The following is a 20,287-nucleotide window of genomic DNA, read 5'->3' on the forward strand; positions in this document are numbered from 1 at the left end:
AACTGAGGTTTTTGTTTTTGTTACTTAGATTCTCATGAGTGCAAATGTTGTCTTTATTACAGAACATTACCAAGCAAACATCTAGAGGAGGTAGGATTTAAATTTAGCCTAACATTTGCCATAGTTCTACATTTATAATTTTGCAGTTAGGAAACTTGGTCCATATTGTCTTGGACCACATTGGTATTTAAATATGCCTTTCTTAGAAATAAAATGCTATTTTTCTTGTCAATAAGACAAGTGTCCTCATTTTTTAGGTGTAAATTTACTGAATTACCCATAGATATTGATCTGGTTCTTTTTTATATGTATGTGCAGCAGCTGGCTGCAATAACGGATTGATGAATATAGTTTGTTCTTTTCCTGACTGATACTAACTGGCCTCAGGATTATAGCAATGTTGCTTTTCATGTGCGGAAATAGTGTCTTACATAAAACTAAAGTGAGGGTGATAGGGATGAGAATCCAAATAAAAATTTCTACCTATTTTTGTGGGAGAAATTCATAGTATATTAATTCAGCAGATACTTATTGATAGTAAATGCCAGGCACTGTGTTGTACACAATATAAAACTTAAAAGATTCAGAATAATTTTTAATGAGAAAAGTAACTGAGAATAGTTTGGGTTTTTCTTCAACCTAGAAAAGACTCCATTATATTTCTTCTTTAAGGGTGTCTGAAGGTAAGAAAAAAGAAACTTTAAAGGCTGTTTTACTAGTTACTTTACTACTTTGGTTTAGCAAAGAAATACACCTTTTGTTGAATGAGAGAATATAAATTTATGACTTAATTTTTCAGTTTTTGGGGTGACATACCAAAGTGTATATTGCTAAGAAAATATATTTTTTTAAATAATAAATTTTATTTTTATATTCCCCATACAATTGCAACCCCCCCCCCATTCTGACCCCAATCCCTCCCCTCCCGCCCCTCACCCCCCAAAAAGTCTCTGGTTCATAGTTTTTTGTTGATTTTGATTTTCGCTTTGCTAAGAAAATATTTAAATGAAAATGTTTTAACCTGTAAAGTCAGCCACTAGTAATTTACATAAAATTTTTTTTACTGCTTTAGAAATCACGTAATTAAGAAGATTGAGACAGAAAATGAAGTCAAAGTGAATGGAATGAACAGTTGGAATGAAGAAGATGGAAGTGATGATTTTAGCTTGGTGGAACTGGAGCAGATTTTTCCCAAAAGGAAACAAAATGGAATTCCCCATCACAGAGACAGCACTGCCATTTTTAATGGACACACTCATAGCTCTAATGGTGCCTTAAAGACACAGGATTGCTTAGTGTCCATGGCCAACAGTGTTGCCAGTAGGCTTTCTCCAGACCCTACTCAGGAGGAGGAGAAAGCTGAGAAGAGCACCACTGACTTCAGAGACTGCATTGTGCAACAGTTGCAGCAAAGCCCCAGAAACACAGATGCTTTGCGGAATCCACACAGAACTAACTCCTTCTCGTTATCATCTTTGCACAGTAACACTAAAATAAATGGTGCTCACCACTCCACGGTTCAGGGGCCTTCAAGCACAAAAAGCACTTCTTCAGTACCTGCTGGTAGCAAGGCAGCATCTTCAGTGCCATCCAAACCTTCAGACTGCAGTTTTATATCAGACTTCTATTCTCACTCAAGACTGCATCACATATCAATGTGGAAGTGTGAATTGACTGAGTTTGTCAATACCCTGCAAAGACAAAGTAGTGGTATCTTTCCAGGAAGGGAAAAGTTAAAAAAAATGAAAACAGGCAGGTCTGCACTTGTTGTAACTGACACAGGTAGATACTAAAATTGTTTTCTTAAATAGTCATACTTGATCATTTTTTTCTTAAGCTATCATTGCTAGTCTGATCAATACTGTGCTCTCATAAGTCTTTAGGGAAATCAGGTTATATAAGTTTAATTATAGAAAATATATTAAACTATTCTTAAGGTTAGATTTGTGACTAAGTAAAATTTTCAGGTAATTTAAATAGTAACAAAGTTGGGATTCTGATCATTCATTCCTCATGTAGACCTTATCAGTTGTTAAAGTTTTTGAACTGTGTAAAATATAATGTATATTATATTCAGTGCTTAAATTCCTGTAAGAATGGATTGGTTTGGTAAGAGTAAATGTTAATTTCCAGAAGCTTGCATCATGATTTTTAAATAAATAACTTTGACACAATTACGGAATTACATTGGTAAACTTATAGTGAGATATTAAGTATTTCATATATAAGTAGATTGGGTAATTGTACTTTGTTCTCTAATACTTGTCATCAAAAACAATATCAAAGAAGTCATTATAAGATAGTATCTGGTTTGAGGCTTTAGTTGCTTTTTACAATTTATGTGAGGTTTTTTTAGGGGGAGGGATCTCCCTTTAATTCATAACTTTGGAAACTGAGACACAGAGAAACTCTTGGTTTTGTCCTAGAAAGTGAGTCTCTCCAGGTGGGTTGTTGTTTTGGGGGGGGAGTGGGGAGTGGATTATAATTTGCTGTGTGCGATGTATTCTTCTAAATGCTTTTTGTTACTTACGAAATACTGCAGAATAATGTCATAGTTATGAGATTAACCTTATATCATGCCTTGGCCCTAAAAGTCATTAATTTTGAAAATTTCAAAGAATTACTGTGAATTCCATGAATGGGAACAGAATAATTTTCATATGGTATGAACAATTTAAGTAGACATTTGGTATATGCATTCTCCACTACTTGAATGTTTAAGGATTTTTTGGGTGGTTTATGTGTATATAATACTTTACACAGTAAAGTATGGTTAGAAAGATTTATAAATTTTTTCTTGAGGTACTACAGAGGCTAGCAAGTAAGTGCATGGCTTTGCAATTAGAGAACAGCCTAATCCCAGCCCCACCTCTCCCACTTTTTATGGCACAGGACCATGAGCAAGTTAGTTCACCTCTGAGTTTGTTTCCTCTCCGCAGAGTAACAGGTTTCCCACAATATTCATTTCATGAAGCTGTGAATTTAAGGAAATAACATGCACAAAGGCATCACAGCTGTATAAAGCATGTTAGTGTGGATTGCTTCTTTATATCAGTGGGTATATGATATAGACCAGATCTCACTTAGTGAGAACCAGGTGAATGCTTACCCATTCACAGTTTGGTCAATGGAATGGTCCTAACCTTTTGGGAAGTAATTGTATGTTTTTGGAAACCCTTTATGGAACCTAACCCTCAGTGCTAGTATGTTTAAATCTATCACAGAAAAACTCCTTTATGAGATCAGAACATTTTATAAGCATAAGGCTCTTATATATATCTTGGAGGATCAGAAAATAAGGCTAAGGGTAAGATGGATATAGAGGAACTCTTTGGTTGTAGGTGGATTCGAGTTAAAATAATCATAATTTCTATAACTAGGAGTGATTAGAAGCCAAATTCCTTAGGAGAGTACACTTGCTTTTATCGCTATAAAATGGCATATATGCTTCAGAGCTGATGTTTAGTAGTATTTAATAACATAAGGAGAAAGGTGTCATTTGTGTATAGCTTGTTTTATAAATTATTTTTTTCAGTATGTATTCAAAACAACCTGTGGTGGTGTGATAGCTCTGAAATCAGATTGCCTGGGATTGAATTCAGCATCTTACTGGCTGTATGACTCAAGCAAATTATTAATTTGTCAAGCAAAGAAAAATGGAGATAATAAGATTACTGACTTCATAGTGATGTTTTGAGAATTTAAATAAATTAATATATGTAAACCTCTTAAAACTGTCTGACACCTGTCAAGTACTCAATAAAATAGTTTTTAATCAAGGAATATTTGTAGACTACATGAAATAGCAATCATCTGTAGTTACTTAGTCCCATGAAAACATTACATGATAACACATATTTTATAGAATAGTGAGTATACAAATAATTTTGATAAGTATTTAGACAAAATTTTGAGATATAATAAAGAATAGACTAGGAAAACATGGTATCTTTACAATTTACTTAAAATCATGTTTAGAAACTAAATTTATATTTCCGAATTACTTTTAGAGCCAAAGTAACTGAAATTGACTTCTCTTGAGGAGGTGGTAGAGATAACCTGTAGTAGATTCTGTATTTTAAAGACATTTTTCTACTTGTAAGAATTTAAAAATATAATTTCTAAGACTAGCTAGACCTGACTTTTTAATATTAAAAGTTAGTTTGGGGTTTGAATGTTCTTTTTTTCCTTCCAGGAAATATGTCAGTATTGAGTTCACCCAGACATCAGAGCTGTATAATGCATGTTGATATGGATTGCTTCTTTGTGTCAGTGGGTATACGAAATAGACCAGATCTCAAAGGTCTGTATATTTGTTTATATTTTTTAGAAAATCAGCATATTGTTATATATATTCTAAGGGATCACAAGATCTTCTTTAAGAAATACTTGTTGTGATTTTCCTGGCAAGATTGATTTTTTCCTCCAAATTTTCCAGACACCATTATTAAGAAAGATACAGGAAATTTAGAGAAGGTTTAATTCTCTCTAAAGATATCAAGCCTATTTAGGGAAGAACGCTATCTTCAGCTGAAGGATTTCTCTATAAGACTAACATAGGCAGGCTGCATTAGACATATCCTAAATTTGCTGTTGATTTGTTAATAAATGAAGATTTTATAGCTGTAGCATGAGTCTTCGTGACTTGAGTCACTATTGCCTTTCTCTTGATTAAATGATTAACTACCTTGATGCTAGTGATCATATCCAAATTCCTGACTGTAAAGTAATTTTGTGTTATTGAATATTGCCAAAATATGTAAAGTCTTCTGTCTTAATGGAATTTGAGGTGTTTGTGAGCCACTCAATACTTGTAGAAACTTTTTTCTGGATATTTTAGTAGATCTCTCTGTGTCTGGAAGAAATAACTATTAGCATTTACTTCTGAGAGTCAGTTCTTCTTTAAGGGAAGTCCAGAAAGCTGCTGGTTACTACCCAGGATTAATTTTTGTTATGAGTAGTTGACGCTTCAGCTCTGAAAGGATTGTTGGAATACTAAAGAATTGACTTTAGCCCATGAGTTATGCTGCATTGTTTAAATTTTGTACTCACAACCAGTGTATTCCATAAAATAGAAATAAATTATTCATGTTACTGCTTTTAGGAAGTAAAAATTATCTTGTAACTTAACAAATACATGAAAAGTCTTATAACTGAACCAAAAACTGAATGACTGTATATTCATTTATTATATAGTAAGCCAGATTGATTCCTCTGCATATATGGTTCTTGTTAAAAATTGAGAAAAATTACTTCAGATGTTAGCCTACTTTTCTGATATCAGAAATATGAAAGTCTAGACTTAAGTTTTTTCTCTAGAATACAGACTACCTATTTTGTAATGTTAAAAAAAAAAAAACAAAACATGGAAAGCTAAGTGATAGTGTTGGTTTTAAGTTAAATAAATGTATCACAGTTGCCATAAATAGTTTACCTTAGCGGGCGTGCTGGGAAACTACATGACCTTTGCATGGTGATTGATAATCTTTAAAGATTTTAGTTCCTTTAGCCTAAAGCTAAAGAAAAAACATATTAAAATAACTCAAAAACTTTGACATAGTAATGTCAGTTGTTAACTTTACTATACTTAAATTTTAAGCTTTTTTTTTTCCCCCCCACAGGAAAACCTGTGGCTGTTACGAGTAACAGAGGCACAGGAAGGGCACCTTTACGTCCTGGCACTAATCCCCAGTTGGAGTGGCAGTATTACCAGAATAAAATCCTGAAAGGCAAAGCAGGTACAAATGAGCTCTCTGAAATAATAGTGGTCCTGCTGAAGACTTCTGAATTTTGCTGTTGGTACTGTTGTTACAGAAATGAAAGTTCAAATACGGTTTTTAAGGGTGTCAGTGACATTTTAAAATCTAAATGTAATACAAGTGACTGGTTTATTGTTATACTTTGTTGAATTCAATGATGGGACAGAAAGGTTAGAACGTTTTAAAAGATGGTTAGTTTGCTTTGTATAACTTTTGATTGGGGATGAAATTTATGGATATCATTTTGTGGAAACCTTTAATTTCAGAGTTAATTACTAGTTCAGTCACTGATCACCAAAGATTGCGTGCGTCTCTCAAGATTTTCTATGAGACAGTGAAATAAACAGAACTTCAGTTTAGTGAAATGAGATAAGATCAGTTATTCCACTTACCCAACTGTTTTATATAAGAAACTCTTCCTGCCACTCTGGCTTTAAAATTTTGTCTAGTAAACAAAAAATCATAAATTATACTAAACATGATAATATTAAGATTTTCATATATCTTCTCCCCCCTAAGTTCCCTGAGAAATATTTGCTCAGAAATTTAACTTATTGACACTGATTAGTTTCCTCATGAATGTCTGCAAAGCCAAAAAAATGTTTAAATTAGCTTTTTCAGAGAAGTATTCATCAAAAAGTTGTTTGAAAGACAGTAGAATTGAAGGCATGCTGTCTAATTTCAGCCCAGTTATTTCAGGACCCTAGGTTTCACTTATAAAATCTATGTTAGAAATAACGAAACTAAGTCAAACACACAGCCAGTGCCATCCCAGAACTTTTTGGGGATTAGTCATTTGTTGGTTGTGATCATGTGTTTAACATTGTATAAGTACAAAAGTAAATAATTGTAGATGTATCTTTATACTTCATGTGTACCCATATTTTCTAGATTCCCTAAAGCTTTTCTTGGTCTTTAAATCTTTTAACAGGTTTTGAGATTCTAGCATTTTGTGTGTCATGATTAGATCTTGGGGTAGCTAATATCAAGCTTGTTGAGATTCAATTGTACTGTGGTATTTGACAATATGGGTGGTTTCTTAAGTATTGGTAGTATGGTTTTGCGGTAGATTGGTTTTTCTTTTTATTTTCTATTTGGTATCATTTAAAAGATGAAATTGTAAGTTCTAGAAAACAACTAGCTTAAGGAAATGCATAATACTTGTCACATATTGAGCACTCAGTAAAAACTTATTGAATGAATGCTGAAATAGGACAAAGTGCCATGTTCACACTGTTGAGTAGACTGTCACTCAGTGCTCAGTTTTTTCCAGGGTGGAATCTTGATTACTGCGCATGTCCTCTTTTCAGCAGTCCTTGGCAAGCACACATTCCATAGGCGCAGCAGAGAACTACTTCTCTTTCATCTTTCCTCCATCACTGATGATCTGACCGTAAACAGTTTAATAGAATATTGGCATTGGCTACTTAATTGTCTTCATCAGTTTTGCCACTGGATTAACAGTGTTAACCTTTTATAATTTACATATCCTCTGCTTCTAAATGTGGGTGGTAAACTAGAAGGTAGATATTAGGGGAAATACTGAAATTTTATTTGCCATTGACAGCTGTCAAATAATTTTTCCTTTCACTAGAGAAGGTGAATATGATACTTTTATGCTTTCTCTTTAACTCGATGTCATTCACTTTCATATCTTAAGCCTTTGACCCGTTAAGAGCTTACTAAAATATTTGCGACATATAAAGCAAATAGATTGTTCCTTATTATAAAGTTCAGCTGCAACTGAGCTTATACTTTGAACTTTTTCAATGTCTTTGTTCCTCTTTCCTTGTTACTTCCTGATCTTTCTTTCTCTGGGCCCTCAGATACTACACCACATTTGAAAATATTGAGGATTAATTTAGGAATTTGGCAGGAGCCAAAGATTCTTTTAAGAAAATTCACTTTAATGTTTTGGCTTGTAATCAAAGCAAAGTATTAGAACAAATAGCATCTTTAGCCTTTTATAGAAACTTTAGTTTCTTGCTTGTCATATTCAGAAATTCTTGGTTCAATCAGACCAGCATAACGAGGGGATCTCCATTCCTGACTTTCTTTGGAAACTGCTTATGGGGCAGTACCCAGTCGTGACACTTTTCATTGATGATCCTATTATTTGGAATCCATTTATACTCATGATTTCAAGGATGGGACCTTTTATCCCTTCCTGGATTCCAACATGCACATGTTTTCTATCCCTTCAACAACTCCAAATTTCATTCTGAAGAACAACAGTTTTACAAATCGTGTTAGTCATAGATTTATTCTCAGCGATTTCTTTTTCACAGACTTGGGTCCTGGCCTCTGATTTCTCCAACCGTTCCTCCACATTCTCCATGTGCCCGTCTAGTTTGTCAAGTTTTGATGAGCAGTTCTCTACTTTGCCCTCCAGTGAGGACAGTGTGTCCCTGCATTTCCCTGAATCTCCCATGAAGCAACTCACTGCGCTCGTGGAGGGATCACGCACTCTGCTGCACTGTGGAAAAGGTCAGCCAGCCCAGTGAAGAGAAACACGAGGTGCTGCCCCTCAGGCAGGGGACATCAGCACAGGGACTACAGACACTGTTCTCACCTCAAGCATGATTTTTCTGTAATTTTCAAGACAAGTACCTTAGTTTATTTAACTAGCCCTTCAAATATATCACCTAACTCCCCAACTTTTAAGGCATAACTCATGGTTATGCCTTTGAAAGGCACCTGATTGTGACTGTTCAAGCTTCACTTCTTCCTTTTTTGGTTTAGTAGCAGCCTCTGTTAAACTCTGATACTGACAATTTTAAAGTTCTTTGATTTTTCAGATTAGAATAATGAACAACTAAAACTAATACTTAGACTTCTAAAACCCATCGGAAAGACTGGGTATTCTGCCCTGCATTCTGTCTTTAATTTGTCACAGTTAGTCCTATGTTAATCATGACATATCAGAAATCATAGCTCATTGTATACTCTTGCTATTTTTATTTGTGATGCTAGTGGGATTTGACCCTATTAAAATGCGAATACTGATTTTGATTTTCATTTATGATTTGTGTATATGAGTGCTAGAATACAAAAATGCTTATGGGTTACATAGTTGGATAAAAGCTGATGATTACTGGACTCAAACCAAGACGAGTTGCTGTAGTTCACAAAGTCAGACACTTTGCAATGTTTTTCTGGCGGTGTTTTTTTAACTAGACTGATTTTTCATGGAACTTTATGTCTATGAAATAAACAAGATAAATACTGGGTTTGTTATAGATTGTTGCAGTGTGCTGTAGTGGTCGATTTTGGTCTTGTTTACTAACTGATTATACTTTTGTTAATGAGGTAAAACTATGGCTGTGATTGTGTTTTTTAGAATGTGTTCTTGGAACTCAGTAGTAGCATCCCAAGAGATCTATAACTGAAGTTGTTTTAATCTATATCTCAATTACTAGTGAAATAAAGGTGGCTAAGGAAGTTAAGTGGCATGCAGTCAGTAGGTATTCAGACTCTGCTTTGATATTCTTGTGTAAAACTATAAATTTGACTTGGATATTAAGAGATATTGGTGAGCTGAACTATTTAGGCTAGAAATGTAGTCTGTAAAGCTGTTGACATTCGGATCACATTTGAATGTTTCTAATTGAGCTTGTATTGTTAAGCCAAAAGTAGAATTTCCTGAAAAGGGGGATAATTTATGAACCTTTTCCACTGTTGTCTATGTCAAAAAGAAAAAAATCTTTTTTTTAAAGATTTATTTATTTTTGCATACAAGAAAAATCTTAAATTTAGGATGAAACCATTTTATGGTATGTGATCTAAATTATTCATTGAATGACTTCAGGAATTTGATGCTTGTTGAGCAACTTTAAGTTTTGCAGGTAGTTCTCTTAGGAAACAGCAAAGAACATTCAGAGAAATTCATATCTTGCATTACCTATTTCCCGTTACCTTTTGGAGTTTTTTTTTAAAAGTTTATTCAAATAGAACATTCATCAATTTATTCTAACTATCTGACTGTTGATGACGAATATAATTGAAGCGCAAACCATTTTAGAGTTATAGTCCATTTTATTCAATGAAGAGATAAATACCAGTGGAGATAACTACCTGGAATTTATTATAACATTTATGTATGAAAATAAATTTCTTGACTAAAAGTTCAGGAAAAATCAGTTTTTAACAAACTATCATTGAATTTTATTATTTTTAAAGCAGATATATCAGATTCATCAATGTGGGAGAATCAAGATTCTGCTCAAACAAATGGAATTGATTCTGTTTTATCAAAGGCTGAAATTGCATCTTGTAGTTATGAAGCCAGGTATGTAGAAATTAAGTATGGTTATATTTGTGAATAGTTTTTTTACTTAACTTTTTTTGTAATTTTTCAAAGTCAATTCAGACATGTTAGTCAAGCCGATAATTTAAATGTTAGAGACATGCTATGGAAAGAAATGATTCTATTCTTAATTTGTCCGTTCCTTTAAATAAAGTAACTTAGTTTCCTGATGAACCAAGAGGTCCTATCATGGAAATCAAAAGAAATTAGATTTTGTGGTTAAGAAAATGTGACTTTGAAAGCATGGCATTAAAGAATTGGATATTTTTGAATGTGAGAGGGCCTTTAATATTCATTTACTCTAATCATTCCTTTTTTCAGCTAAGAAAAAATCCTTTAAAGGATTAAAAATCCTTTTATCCTTTAATTTAAATCTGATACTTGTTTTGTAAAATTATGTTAAAATTTGATTAATTATTAAACAAGTAAGTAATTCTGTATCGGCATACCTTATAATCTCGTATTTGCAGTGTTGTCACCTTATTAGCACCAACTTTGTTTTTAGGTCTTTATTTAGTAACCTTATTTCTATATGAGAAGAAATAGTTGGTTTTTTTGTTTTTTTTTTTAAGATTTATTTATTCATACAAGAGCTGGGTTATAGGCCAGAGATGCAGAAGGGTGAGAGGATGCACCAGAGACAGAGTGGGGAACAGAACAGACAGACTGACTGAAACACACTGCTGAGGAGAGCAGCGGGAGAGACAGAAGAGGTCTGCTTCTCCATATGGGTTTCTCCCTAGCCGGCAGGGACTTGAACTCATGCTACCAAGGCTGTGGATTGTTTCATAGCGCGGTGCTTAATCCTTTGCGCCACCAGGGAGGCCCCAAGAAATCATTTTTATACACAGACGCACACATGTTCCTTCTGCTTTCAAAAATTAATCATTTAAAAATAATTGGTTGTAATAGCTGTGAACGTAAAGGGACTAATAATGAATTAATTGGAAGCAGTGGTCTTTTATTTAAATTTTTTTCTCCCTAATAACTTGGACACAGATATTTTTATCTTTATACCACAATAAGCATTTAACAACATGTTGTTGGCAGTTGTTTAGATATTTATTAATCATTAAAAAAGTGTCTTACCAGTTATGTTTTGCCCTTTTTTTAAAAAAGAAGTTAGGTAGTATATTTATATTTTTGTCATTCATATATTTTTATTGAGGTATAATTTGACCCATTAGTTTCAAGATACACAGCATAATGATTTGATATGTGTATTATAGTCTTGAATGAAACCTAGGGTTCTTCAAACAGTCTAATCTGAACAAAAAATATTTTAATTCAGCATCCTCTAGCCATATTAAGTTGTTTAAAATTTTGCCAGTTATTTTAGAAAGATGTTTAAGAAAAAGCTTTATGTCTAAGCTTGCATAATTAAAATATTTTAAATTATTTCCCTCTTTAGGTATATCAAACTTTTATTCCCAGGCTAGTTTTACCGTTCTCATTGACAGAATTTGTTTTAATCTTATTCATTCTTAGCTGATAATGTAGCCAAAAAATTGAAATTTAATTTTTCATTAAAAAAATAAGTCAAATGCAAATGCATTTTGGATTATTAAATTTTTATTAATGGAGGCAGTTCAGAGTTGGTTTTATGTTGTGCCCAAAAGGCTTGTCTCTTCTTTACTTACTAAGTTTTATCGAGTCATGACTTGTGCTTCTGATGGCTGGACAGTTGTTGTCCAGGGAGTAGTCCAGGGAGTAAGGAAACCACTTGGTTCCTGATGATGTATTTTGCTCATTGGTGAAATGAAAGCTCCTCTCTTTCTGTGTTGCCATTTCAGGATCCCTCTTCTCACTCCCCAACCTGAACGCTGGATGGGAAGTGTCAAAGCTGCTTCAAGGGTAGAAGCATTACTTGCTGCTGATGGTTTTGAACTCTTGTAGCTGCTGTTGTTTCTAGATTGTAGGCTTATATTGGTGTTTGGATAGTGTATTTATTTGTATTGTACCATAGATTTTGGCTGTCGAGCTCAACTATTACAGAGTAATTGGATTAATACCATATGAGGGCCATTTAATGTAAGTCATTTAATGCACCTTGAATGACACATATTTATTTTAAGGAAATGCATACAAGGATAAAAATAAATTTGAGTATAGAACTGGAAGGGATTATGCTAAGCAAAATAAGCCAAAAGGAAAAAGAAAACCCTCACATGGTTTCACTTATGGGTGGAATATAGGGAAACCGAACAGAGGGTCAGGGCAAAAAAAAAACTTGCAGGCAAACCATAGATCTGAGGCATACAGCAAGATGTAGGAGATGGAAAGGAGTCAAAATGGGAGGGAAGAGCACAAGGGGACTATGGTGATGGTGACTAAGAGCACAGGAACTGTGGCGGTGGGAGAATTATGGTACACCTGAGGGGAGAAATCAGATATTGTACAAAAATGAAGAAAGATGTGATGTAAGAAAATAATAAAAATAAGTAAAGAAATTTGAGTTGGAAAAAAAAACACCCACAGCAATGGGGACTTTTTTCTTTTAATCGTAATTTTCCACTTTCTAGAATGCTATTTCTAATGAAGGTCTCAAAAAAAAAAAAAACTTCCTGTGTATCCTTATTTGGTCTAACAGTTACATTTTCCTTAGGTGAGAATTTTTTTTAAGCTGTAATTGCATGAGAGAAATGCTTCTCAGGTTAGAGTGGGGACTGGGTTGTGGGTGTGTTCATCCCAGTTGGTGTATTAAATGAGCTTTCAGTAGACATACACTAATAATTGCATCAACAAAGAGTGGAATGAAATATGTGATGAAGGTTGTGTATATATAGATCAGAGTATGATATGTACTATCAGTTTTACCCCATACTTACCATAAAAAATAAGCTTCTACCTAGTGAGAAAGTAAGTATGTTAATGAACAGATAGGATATACAAATATTTTAGAATTAAAGGTTTTTATATCACATCATTTTTATATCTGTTTTCACCCCTTCAGTATTCTTGACTAATAACATGGATGTCTCTTAGTATATTGTACAATGACAATGATTTACTGGTTAGTTTTTTGATATTGTCTAACACCAAATACAATTGTCTGAACATAGCATATTGCAAAAAAATGTTTTTACAGCATATACTTAGGAAGTATTGGTAGTTTATCCTGCATAAGATTTTTGTTGGGAAAAAGAGTCACTTTACACTGCTTTTGTAATTGTCTTTTCTCATTTATTTTATATGATTCAAATCTAATTTCCCAACCACCATCTTAAGCTATTTTGCTTTCTTTCGTTACGGGAATTCCTCTTTGGTTTTCATTTTTGTATTTGTAGTTTCTTTACAGTGATGTGACTCCTAAACATTCCTCTCTAGGGGGTATATATGCAGAAGTACATAAGTACAGGTATTAAATTTTTCTAAGTAATATGCCCTTGAAAATCTTTGTATAAGTGAAAATTTTGAAAATGAAATTTTTATTTGTAAGTGTTTTGTATGCCAAACCTGTATATCTAACATTATTGAAAATGTCCTAAGACTACTTATGTATTTCTATATAGACTCCTAAACTGTTATACTTGCACTTCCTTGCCTTACTAAAGTTCCATTTAACTCTCTCTTTTCCTTTGGGGGAGTACAGGGCATCTTCATGAACATCATGAGGTCTGCTTTGTCCACCATCTTTTATTCAACATCTTGCAGAATGCCTAAGAGAAATTTTTGTTGAATAAATGAAAAATTGCTTTCTTTACCTTGCTGCTTATCAGCTGCCATTTTCTTTACTGTCATTTTCCTTTCTATAACTTGTCTACCCGGGGCTTTGCAGTCAGATGATGTATTACCATTTTTTTAAAAAAACATTTATTTATGCATACAAGAGCTGGGGCACAAGCCAGAGGTGTGGGGGTAGGGGGGCGATGAGAGAATTCACCAGAGATAGAGTGGAGAACAGAACAGGCAGATTGACCGAAGTACACTGTTGAGGGGAGCACCTGGAGAGCCAGCAGAGGTCTGCTGCGCCATATGGGTTGCAGCCTGGCTGGCCGGGAATCGAACTTGTGCTGCAGTGGCTTCAGATTGCTTCATAGCTGTGTCTTAACCCTTGCACCACCAGGGAGGCTCTGTATTACCATTTTTGCATAAAAAAGAAGTGCATATGATATTGTATTTAACTCAGTAAGTTGGAGGATTCTTTCACTTTTTAGCTCTCGCTGGGTGGTTTGAGTGGAGACAGTGCCAGAGGCCTCTGAGCAATTGGAGACTATTTGCATATGTTTCCTAAACACCATACCAAGTCAGCATTTAGTAAATTTTCACTATCTTTGTCTATTTTAGAATAACTATTTGATGTACTCTTAGAGGAGTATGCAATCTGGTGAAACATTATTGTGCTGCTTTTACTTCAGTATTTTTTTCTTGATTCATTATAGAGTGGTAAAATGGTATTTTACCAATTTTGTAACAATTCCATAATTATAGTTTTGTGCTGAATGCACCAAACACCAAAGGTAATATGGGGCACTGAGACAAGCAATAGATTTAAAATTTACCATTTTCAATTAGGTCCCTCAAAGTTCTGGAACCCTGGCTCCTGCCCAGAATGATGTCCTACCATATACAATGCTGTTGGCATCTCAACCACTGTGGAGCCTGAAGTCAGGAGCATGGAATTGGTCATTTGGGAATTGGGTGGTAATAGGATGAGTACATTTGTCTGTTTGTCACATAGCACTGTTTTGTGTAGTTCTCTTTGTTTATTTATTTTTTTTGTCTTTGGGGGATGAGCCCTGGCCAAATCGTGCCATGTTTTAGGGGAAGAAAACCTCTTTTTGATGGCACATTCCTGCTCTTAAGGTGGTTGTGATATCACCAGCATATGTCATGCTGGCATCTCTGCAAAGGGGCCAGAGGTCTGAATCTTAGGAGAAAAGATACTGTCTAGAGCCAAACCTGGTCTTTTTTTAACAACATATTTTGGCATATCTATGCATATCATTTACATAATCAGATAATTGTGCAATTTTCCTTTGGGGGTAAAACAACCTATAAGTTTTTTAAATAATTACCCCTAATAAAAATGGGATAAATGAAAATTGTATATTAGTGGCATGGGGAGATATTATCAACATGATTGATAATTGATTTTGCATTTAAAAATTCTGTAACATCCATTGTGTTCTGTTCTTTCTTTAGACAAGTTGGCATTAAGAATGGAATGTTTTTTGGGCAAGCTAAGCAGCTTTGTCCTAATCTTCAAGCTGTTCCATATGATTTTCATGCATATAAGGAAGTTGCACGAATGATGTATGAAACGTTGGCAAGGTACTGTGTATATTGTAGTCACTTTTTATATCTGCGTTGTTCTTCCTACACCTTTTTTCTAATATTCAAGACAGGTTTCCTTTATTATTGTCAGGGTCACTCTTGATAAGACTTCTATCTCTTTCTCTTTACTCAGCATCCCAGTACATCAACCTCCTCCTTTTTTCTTTTTGCAACTCCAGTAATTGGTAGGTCAATCATAAGGGATATTTTTGCATTGGTAAAATTGTTAAACTGTTTCCTGATGGTGATATAAAATCGTATTCTCTGTCTGTGTAGCATCAGGTCAGTGGTTCTAGTTTTCTTCCAATGGAAGAACAGGTAAAGGATTAGAATTGTTTAACCTGTTTATTTTCTTTTAGTACATTTGAATTATAGCTTCATTTGAAATTAGAACTGATGAGTTAACAAGTAGAGATTCATGAAAACCCTTTATCTTCTAAAATTATTAGGTATGCCAAAAGTTAGTTTTTATAAAAGTTAGAATTTAATAAGTTTCAAGGTAGTTGATTAGTTGACTGAGAAAAGGAGATCAATTTAAAATGTATACTTATTGTGGTATACTCAATATTCAAAACTCAAAATTTAATATAGATATAAGCTATGTATGCTCTAAGGCAAGATTCAGCATATTTTGGCTATGAAGGACCAGAGAAAGTCTTTGTCTCAATTTAAACTCTGCTGTGATAATATATTAGTGAATGGATGTCCTGGCAGGGTTCCATTAAGTCTTGATTTAGCAAAACAGGCATCTGAACAGTAGACCAAGGGCAACCCTTGGGTTGGATTGATGTTCTAAGAGATAAGACTTCTTGCCTCTATCTTCACATCTTCCTCTACTTTCTCAAGCATTATTTGAACACCCATTTATCTAGTATCAGCTTTTGTTGTTGCTAGTTTGATAAAGATACAAGCTCTGCTTTTGTGGGAATGGGAGAGAGAAAATTCAGGGTAACAGGGTAACAGTTATAATCACAGCTGTCTTTAAGGCCCCAAATATATGAATGCTGGTGTTTTCCAAATGGAAGGTCTACCTTTTAAAGTCTGTTCCAGAACTCAGGTCTTCTAGTATCATCCAGATAAAATCTGGGGGTGATGGGTAATGAGCCGCTTAGTGGTCCTTTTGTGTTCTGTGTATTGAGACCCTTGAGTTAACTACCAGCCAGAATAACATGAGGGAGAGCCATGACACATACTAGTCCTGATTGAATTTTAGTCTGTGGAGACATTTTCAGCACCATATATGTGGCTTTTCTTTTTGTAGTGGAGGAGGGGAGGGGAGATTGAGTGATATTTGCACCCCCCCCCCTTTTCCCTCCCACCACTCTGGAAACCATGTCTCAGTGTCATGTAATGCATACCTCAAGGCAAAACTCATTTTGCAGTGGAATTCCTTTCTGCTCTTACAGATTTCATCTTTTATTTGAGTCTAAACAAAACTCTCATTTCTTAAGTGAAAATAGATATTAAATAATCTGATTCATAACTTACAATGAGGTAAAAGTGAGAGATGAGGCTTGACCTTCCTTGGATAAGTAACCGAATGGATTACTGAAGATATATTTATGATCCTAGGCCTGTCAGTTGCTTCCCATTCATAGGTCATGTATTCAGTTAACATTGGAGCCCTAGCACCTTTTCCCTAGCCAATTAAAACAAGTCATTTGTTTAGGTATACAATATAGGATGGCCAAAAACCAAAATTCAAGATATTTCCACTTGTAGGGAATGTAAATGGTGTTCTCCTAGATTGGTCTTGGATGATTGGCCATTATAGCCTCCTATAATATCCTGTGTTTTCTACAGTGAATGATACTTAATTGTATTTAGGAGAGCTGTGATTACTTACTTGATTTGTGTGATTTTTCTGTTGACATTTGTGTGATATTTTCTGGTAAACTGAAAATATTTTAGATTAAATGTTACCACAGTTATAATTCTCCTTTATTTACCAACTATTCAGAGGTTCACAAAGGTTTCCTCTATGTTGAGTAATTGGAGTAATAATTTCTGCTGTATTTCTGGTAGTTAAGATGGAAAAAGAGAAAAATACTAACTTTGTAGCTAAAAGATGACTAAAGGCATTTGGGCTGGTTTAATTAAAATATTGAGATTTGTATATTAATGTTTATTAGCATCTTAAGTCTTGTAAGGAAACTTTGAAGAAAGATACCATAGGAAGACTTTTGCAACATTTATAGTCCACTAGATGGCAAGCTGTGGTGGTGATTCATTGCCTTTGCTTGGTGTTGATAGCTATACACATAACATCGAAGCTGTTAGTTGTGATGAAGCACTAGTAGACATCACGGAAATCCTTGCAGAGACCAGACTTACTCCTGATGAATTTGCAAATGCTGTCCGTATGGAAATCAAAGACCAGACTAAATGTGCTGCCTCTGTTGGAATTGGTTTGTATCCAGTATTACTCATTTTACTCAAATCATTGCTTTGGGGTCATTGAATATCCCTTAATTTTTAGGAGTTTTAGATTTGTTTGTTATTGCTTAGGCCTCTTCTAAAGCACTTAGCATTTTTGTAATGCTTGAGTACAAAATGTTGGAAATTTAAGTACATGGTTAATAATATCTTTGGAATAAAAAGTTGAAATATTTATTTGTTCTTCAAAAATGGGAAGAACAGAATTCAGTATTTGTAAACAATATATATTTTTTTTAAAAAGTGAGATGCCATATTTAAAACTGTATGCAGGGGTGGGTTGTGGTTGGTAGTATAGAGTAATTGTTAAGTAAGTCTTATAATTCAGATCATTTCTGAACTTCTTCCTGGAATGCTCAACCAGCCCTGTGTTTGCTCTCTCAATTCTAAGAAGTCATCCTTCTTAACAGGTGTCCTCAGTGATGATCCTGTCTCTCCCCACTCCTCTGGTATATCTTTAAGCCTTGCACTTTGTTTCCTCAGCTATTCCTACCATTTATTCTTTTGTTAACTCTTCTAGCTGTACCCTCTGGAACACTCTCCATCTTACCTAAGCTTCCTCCTTACTGAACCTACTCAGTACCTTTTACCAAGATACCTCCTCTCTTGCCATTCTGTTAAGTGAAACTGGTTTGTTTCTGCCATACTCTAAGCTACAGACTTGGGAGGTAGAAATAAATCTCCCTGATTTTACCGTTATCACTTCTAACCATTGCTTCTCCATTCTCATTCAGAGCTCTTCTTCCTGCAAAGTTCCCAGTCATGTGCCTGTGATATTTTTTAGTTTGTGCAAATAACTGATTGACAATAGAGAGGACATTAAAAGAAGAGGCATTTAAAAGAAGATTTTTATTACATGTCTTCAGAAAGAGAGAGTATGCCATACCATTCAGGGCCACTCAGGGAAGCACCACATTTTGGTCAGGAAGTAGAAGCAGGAGTGTGGGGAAATCCAAGGCCAAAGCTTTTATTGGGGTTTATATGGGAAAGGCCAGACAAAAGAGCTTAGGTTTGGCTACATTGGATAATTCTAGCAGTTGTAGTACTATAAGGGTGGTACCTAACGTGAGGTGATTTAGGGAAGGAGAAGTACTGTCTTGGTGTGTGAGAGTTTGATAAGGATATGCATGGGGTTGACTGGTTCGCATAGGAGAACGTCCCAAGGAAGTTATTATCTTTAGGAATTAGCTAGCCCAGGAGGGCAGTCTCTCCCAATGCAGCAAGATTTATAAAAGGCCAGACTATCATAAGATACAAAAATAAGATTAATACATTCCCAGCATCTCTCCGGTGACCAGCTTTACCTACCTATTTACTCCCTGATGCCATCTGACAGATCATGTCCAACATTCACTTAGACTGTATTCCAGTATCAGGCCCATGTTAGTTTTTTGTTTGTAATAGTACTTTTAATTTATAAGTGTAATGATAACAAGTACATTCTTTTGTGTTTAAGTTTAAGCACATAAAATGAAAGGCCCACTTGATGTTTCCACAGCTCATTCCCCTTTTCTTTTCCAAAACTCACCACTCTTGTCATTTTGGTGTTAATTTTCCAGAGCTTTTCCTCTTTATGAATCTGTATGTTTTCCCTAGGAAAACATGTTGTAGTCTTTACCTAAGTTCCCATACTTTCTGCAGGTAGTTGTTAATTACATAGCAGCTCACCTAGCATCCTAGTTTCTTAGACCCCTGATACCTTCTTGGTCTCCAGTACCATTTTCCCCTGCTCTACTTTATCCATGTGTAGACCAACATCTTAGATGGACAGATACCTCACTATCAGTATCTGTCTTTGTTTTGAAGACTCATACCATCAGCGTTTACTATGCGTATTTTGATCTTAATCGTGAGACTTCTGGTTCTTTGGACTTTCTTGTTTTTCCCAATATGATAACATTCCTTTGACTTTGTTACACTATCTAGCCTGGATCCATTGAGTCATAAAATAAACTAATTTCTGATCATTGCCCTCAATACTTGTAGTTCCCTTCCCTCCCCCTCCCTCCATACTCCCCCACTCCAGCCTTAAGACTCTCTCTTTTTTTTTTTTTTTCCCCTATTCCTTTATCTAGGAAGGAGATGCTGGAATAACATTACTTTGGAACAAACAGAAACTTATGTTCAATAGTCATACTCATCATAATCTGTTAGAATTAACAAACTTCTATCAACTTTTACTGTATTTGAAATGATCAAAATTGCCAATTATTTTCATTTTAGAAATTTGATCGGTAACCTGTATGTGAATGTCTTTGATAACAAATTTAAAAAATAGTGGTGAATATTTCTTGAACAACTTTCTCTTTTAAAACTTTATAGGTTCTAATATTCTCCTGGCTAGAATGGCAACTAGAAAAGCAAAACCAGATGGTCAGTACCACTTAAAACCAGAAGAAGTAGATGATTTTATCAGAGGTCAGCTAGTTACTAATCTACCAGGTAAATGCATATCTTTGGTTTTTCTTTTTAACTTTATTTATTGTAAACATTTATTAATGGTTTTCAT

At 34.6% G+C, this 20,287-nt stretch overlaps 1 protein-coding gene across 3 annotated transcripts in view; it reads left to right on the forward strand.

Annotated features, from left to right (window-relative positions):
* Positions 1-20,287, forward strand: part of REV1 (REV1 DNA directed polymerase) — a gene marked incomplete at both ends in the record, with an annotated part of 57,217 nt that overhangs the window by 19,745 nt on the left and 17,185 nt on the right. The window contains 7 exons of one of the 3 annotated variants that reach the window (XM_084235442.1): positions 1,073-1,782; positions 4,196-4,303; positions 5,622-5,738; positions 9,939-10,047; positions 15,211-15,339; positions 17,596-17,750; positions 20,101-20,220. In XM_084235442.1, the coding sequence (XP_084091568.1) occupies positions 1,073-1,782; positions 4,196-4,303; positions 5,622-5,738; positions 9,939-10,047; positions 15,211-15,339; positions 17,596-17,750; positions 20,101-20,220 (1,448 nt within the window). Of the gene's footprint in view, positions 1-1,072; positions 1,783-4,195; positions 4,304-5,621; positions 5,739-9,938; positions 10,048-14,639; positions 14,710-15,210; positions 15,340-17,595; positions 17,751-20,100; positions 20,221-20,287 lie in introns of those variants that run through there. The other 2 variants (XM_084235441.1, XM_084235443.1) reach the window with 2 other exon arrangements.

The sequence above is a fragment of the Talpa europaea genome (genome assembly GCF_964194135.1).
Source record: "Talpa europaea genome assembly, chromosome: 6".
NCBI classification, from domain to species: domain Eukaryota; kingdom Metazoa; phylum Chordata; class Mammalia; order Eulipotyphla; family Talpidae; genus Talpa; species Talpa europaea.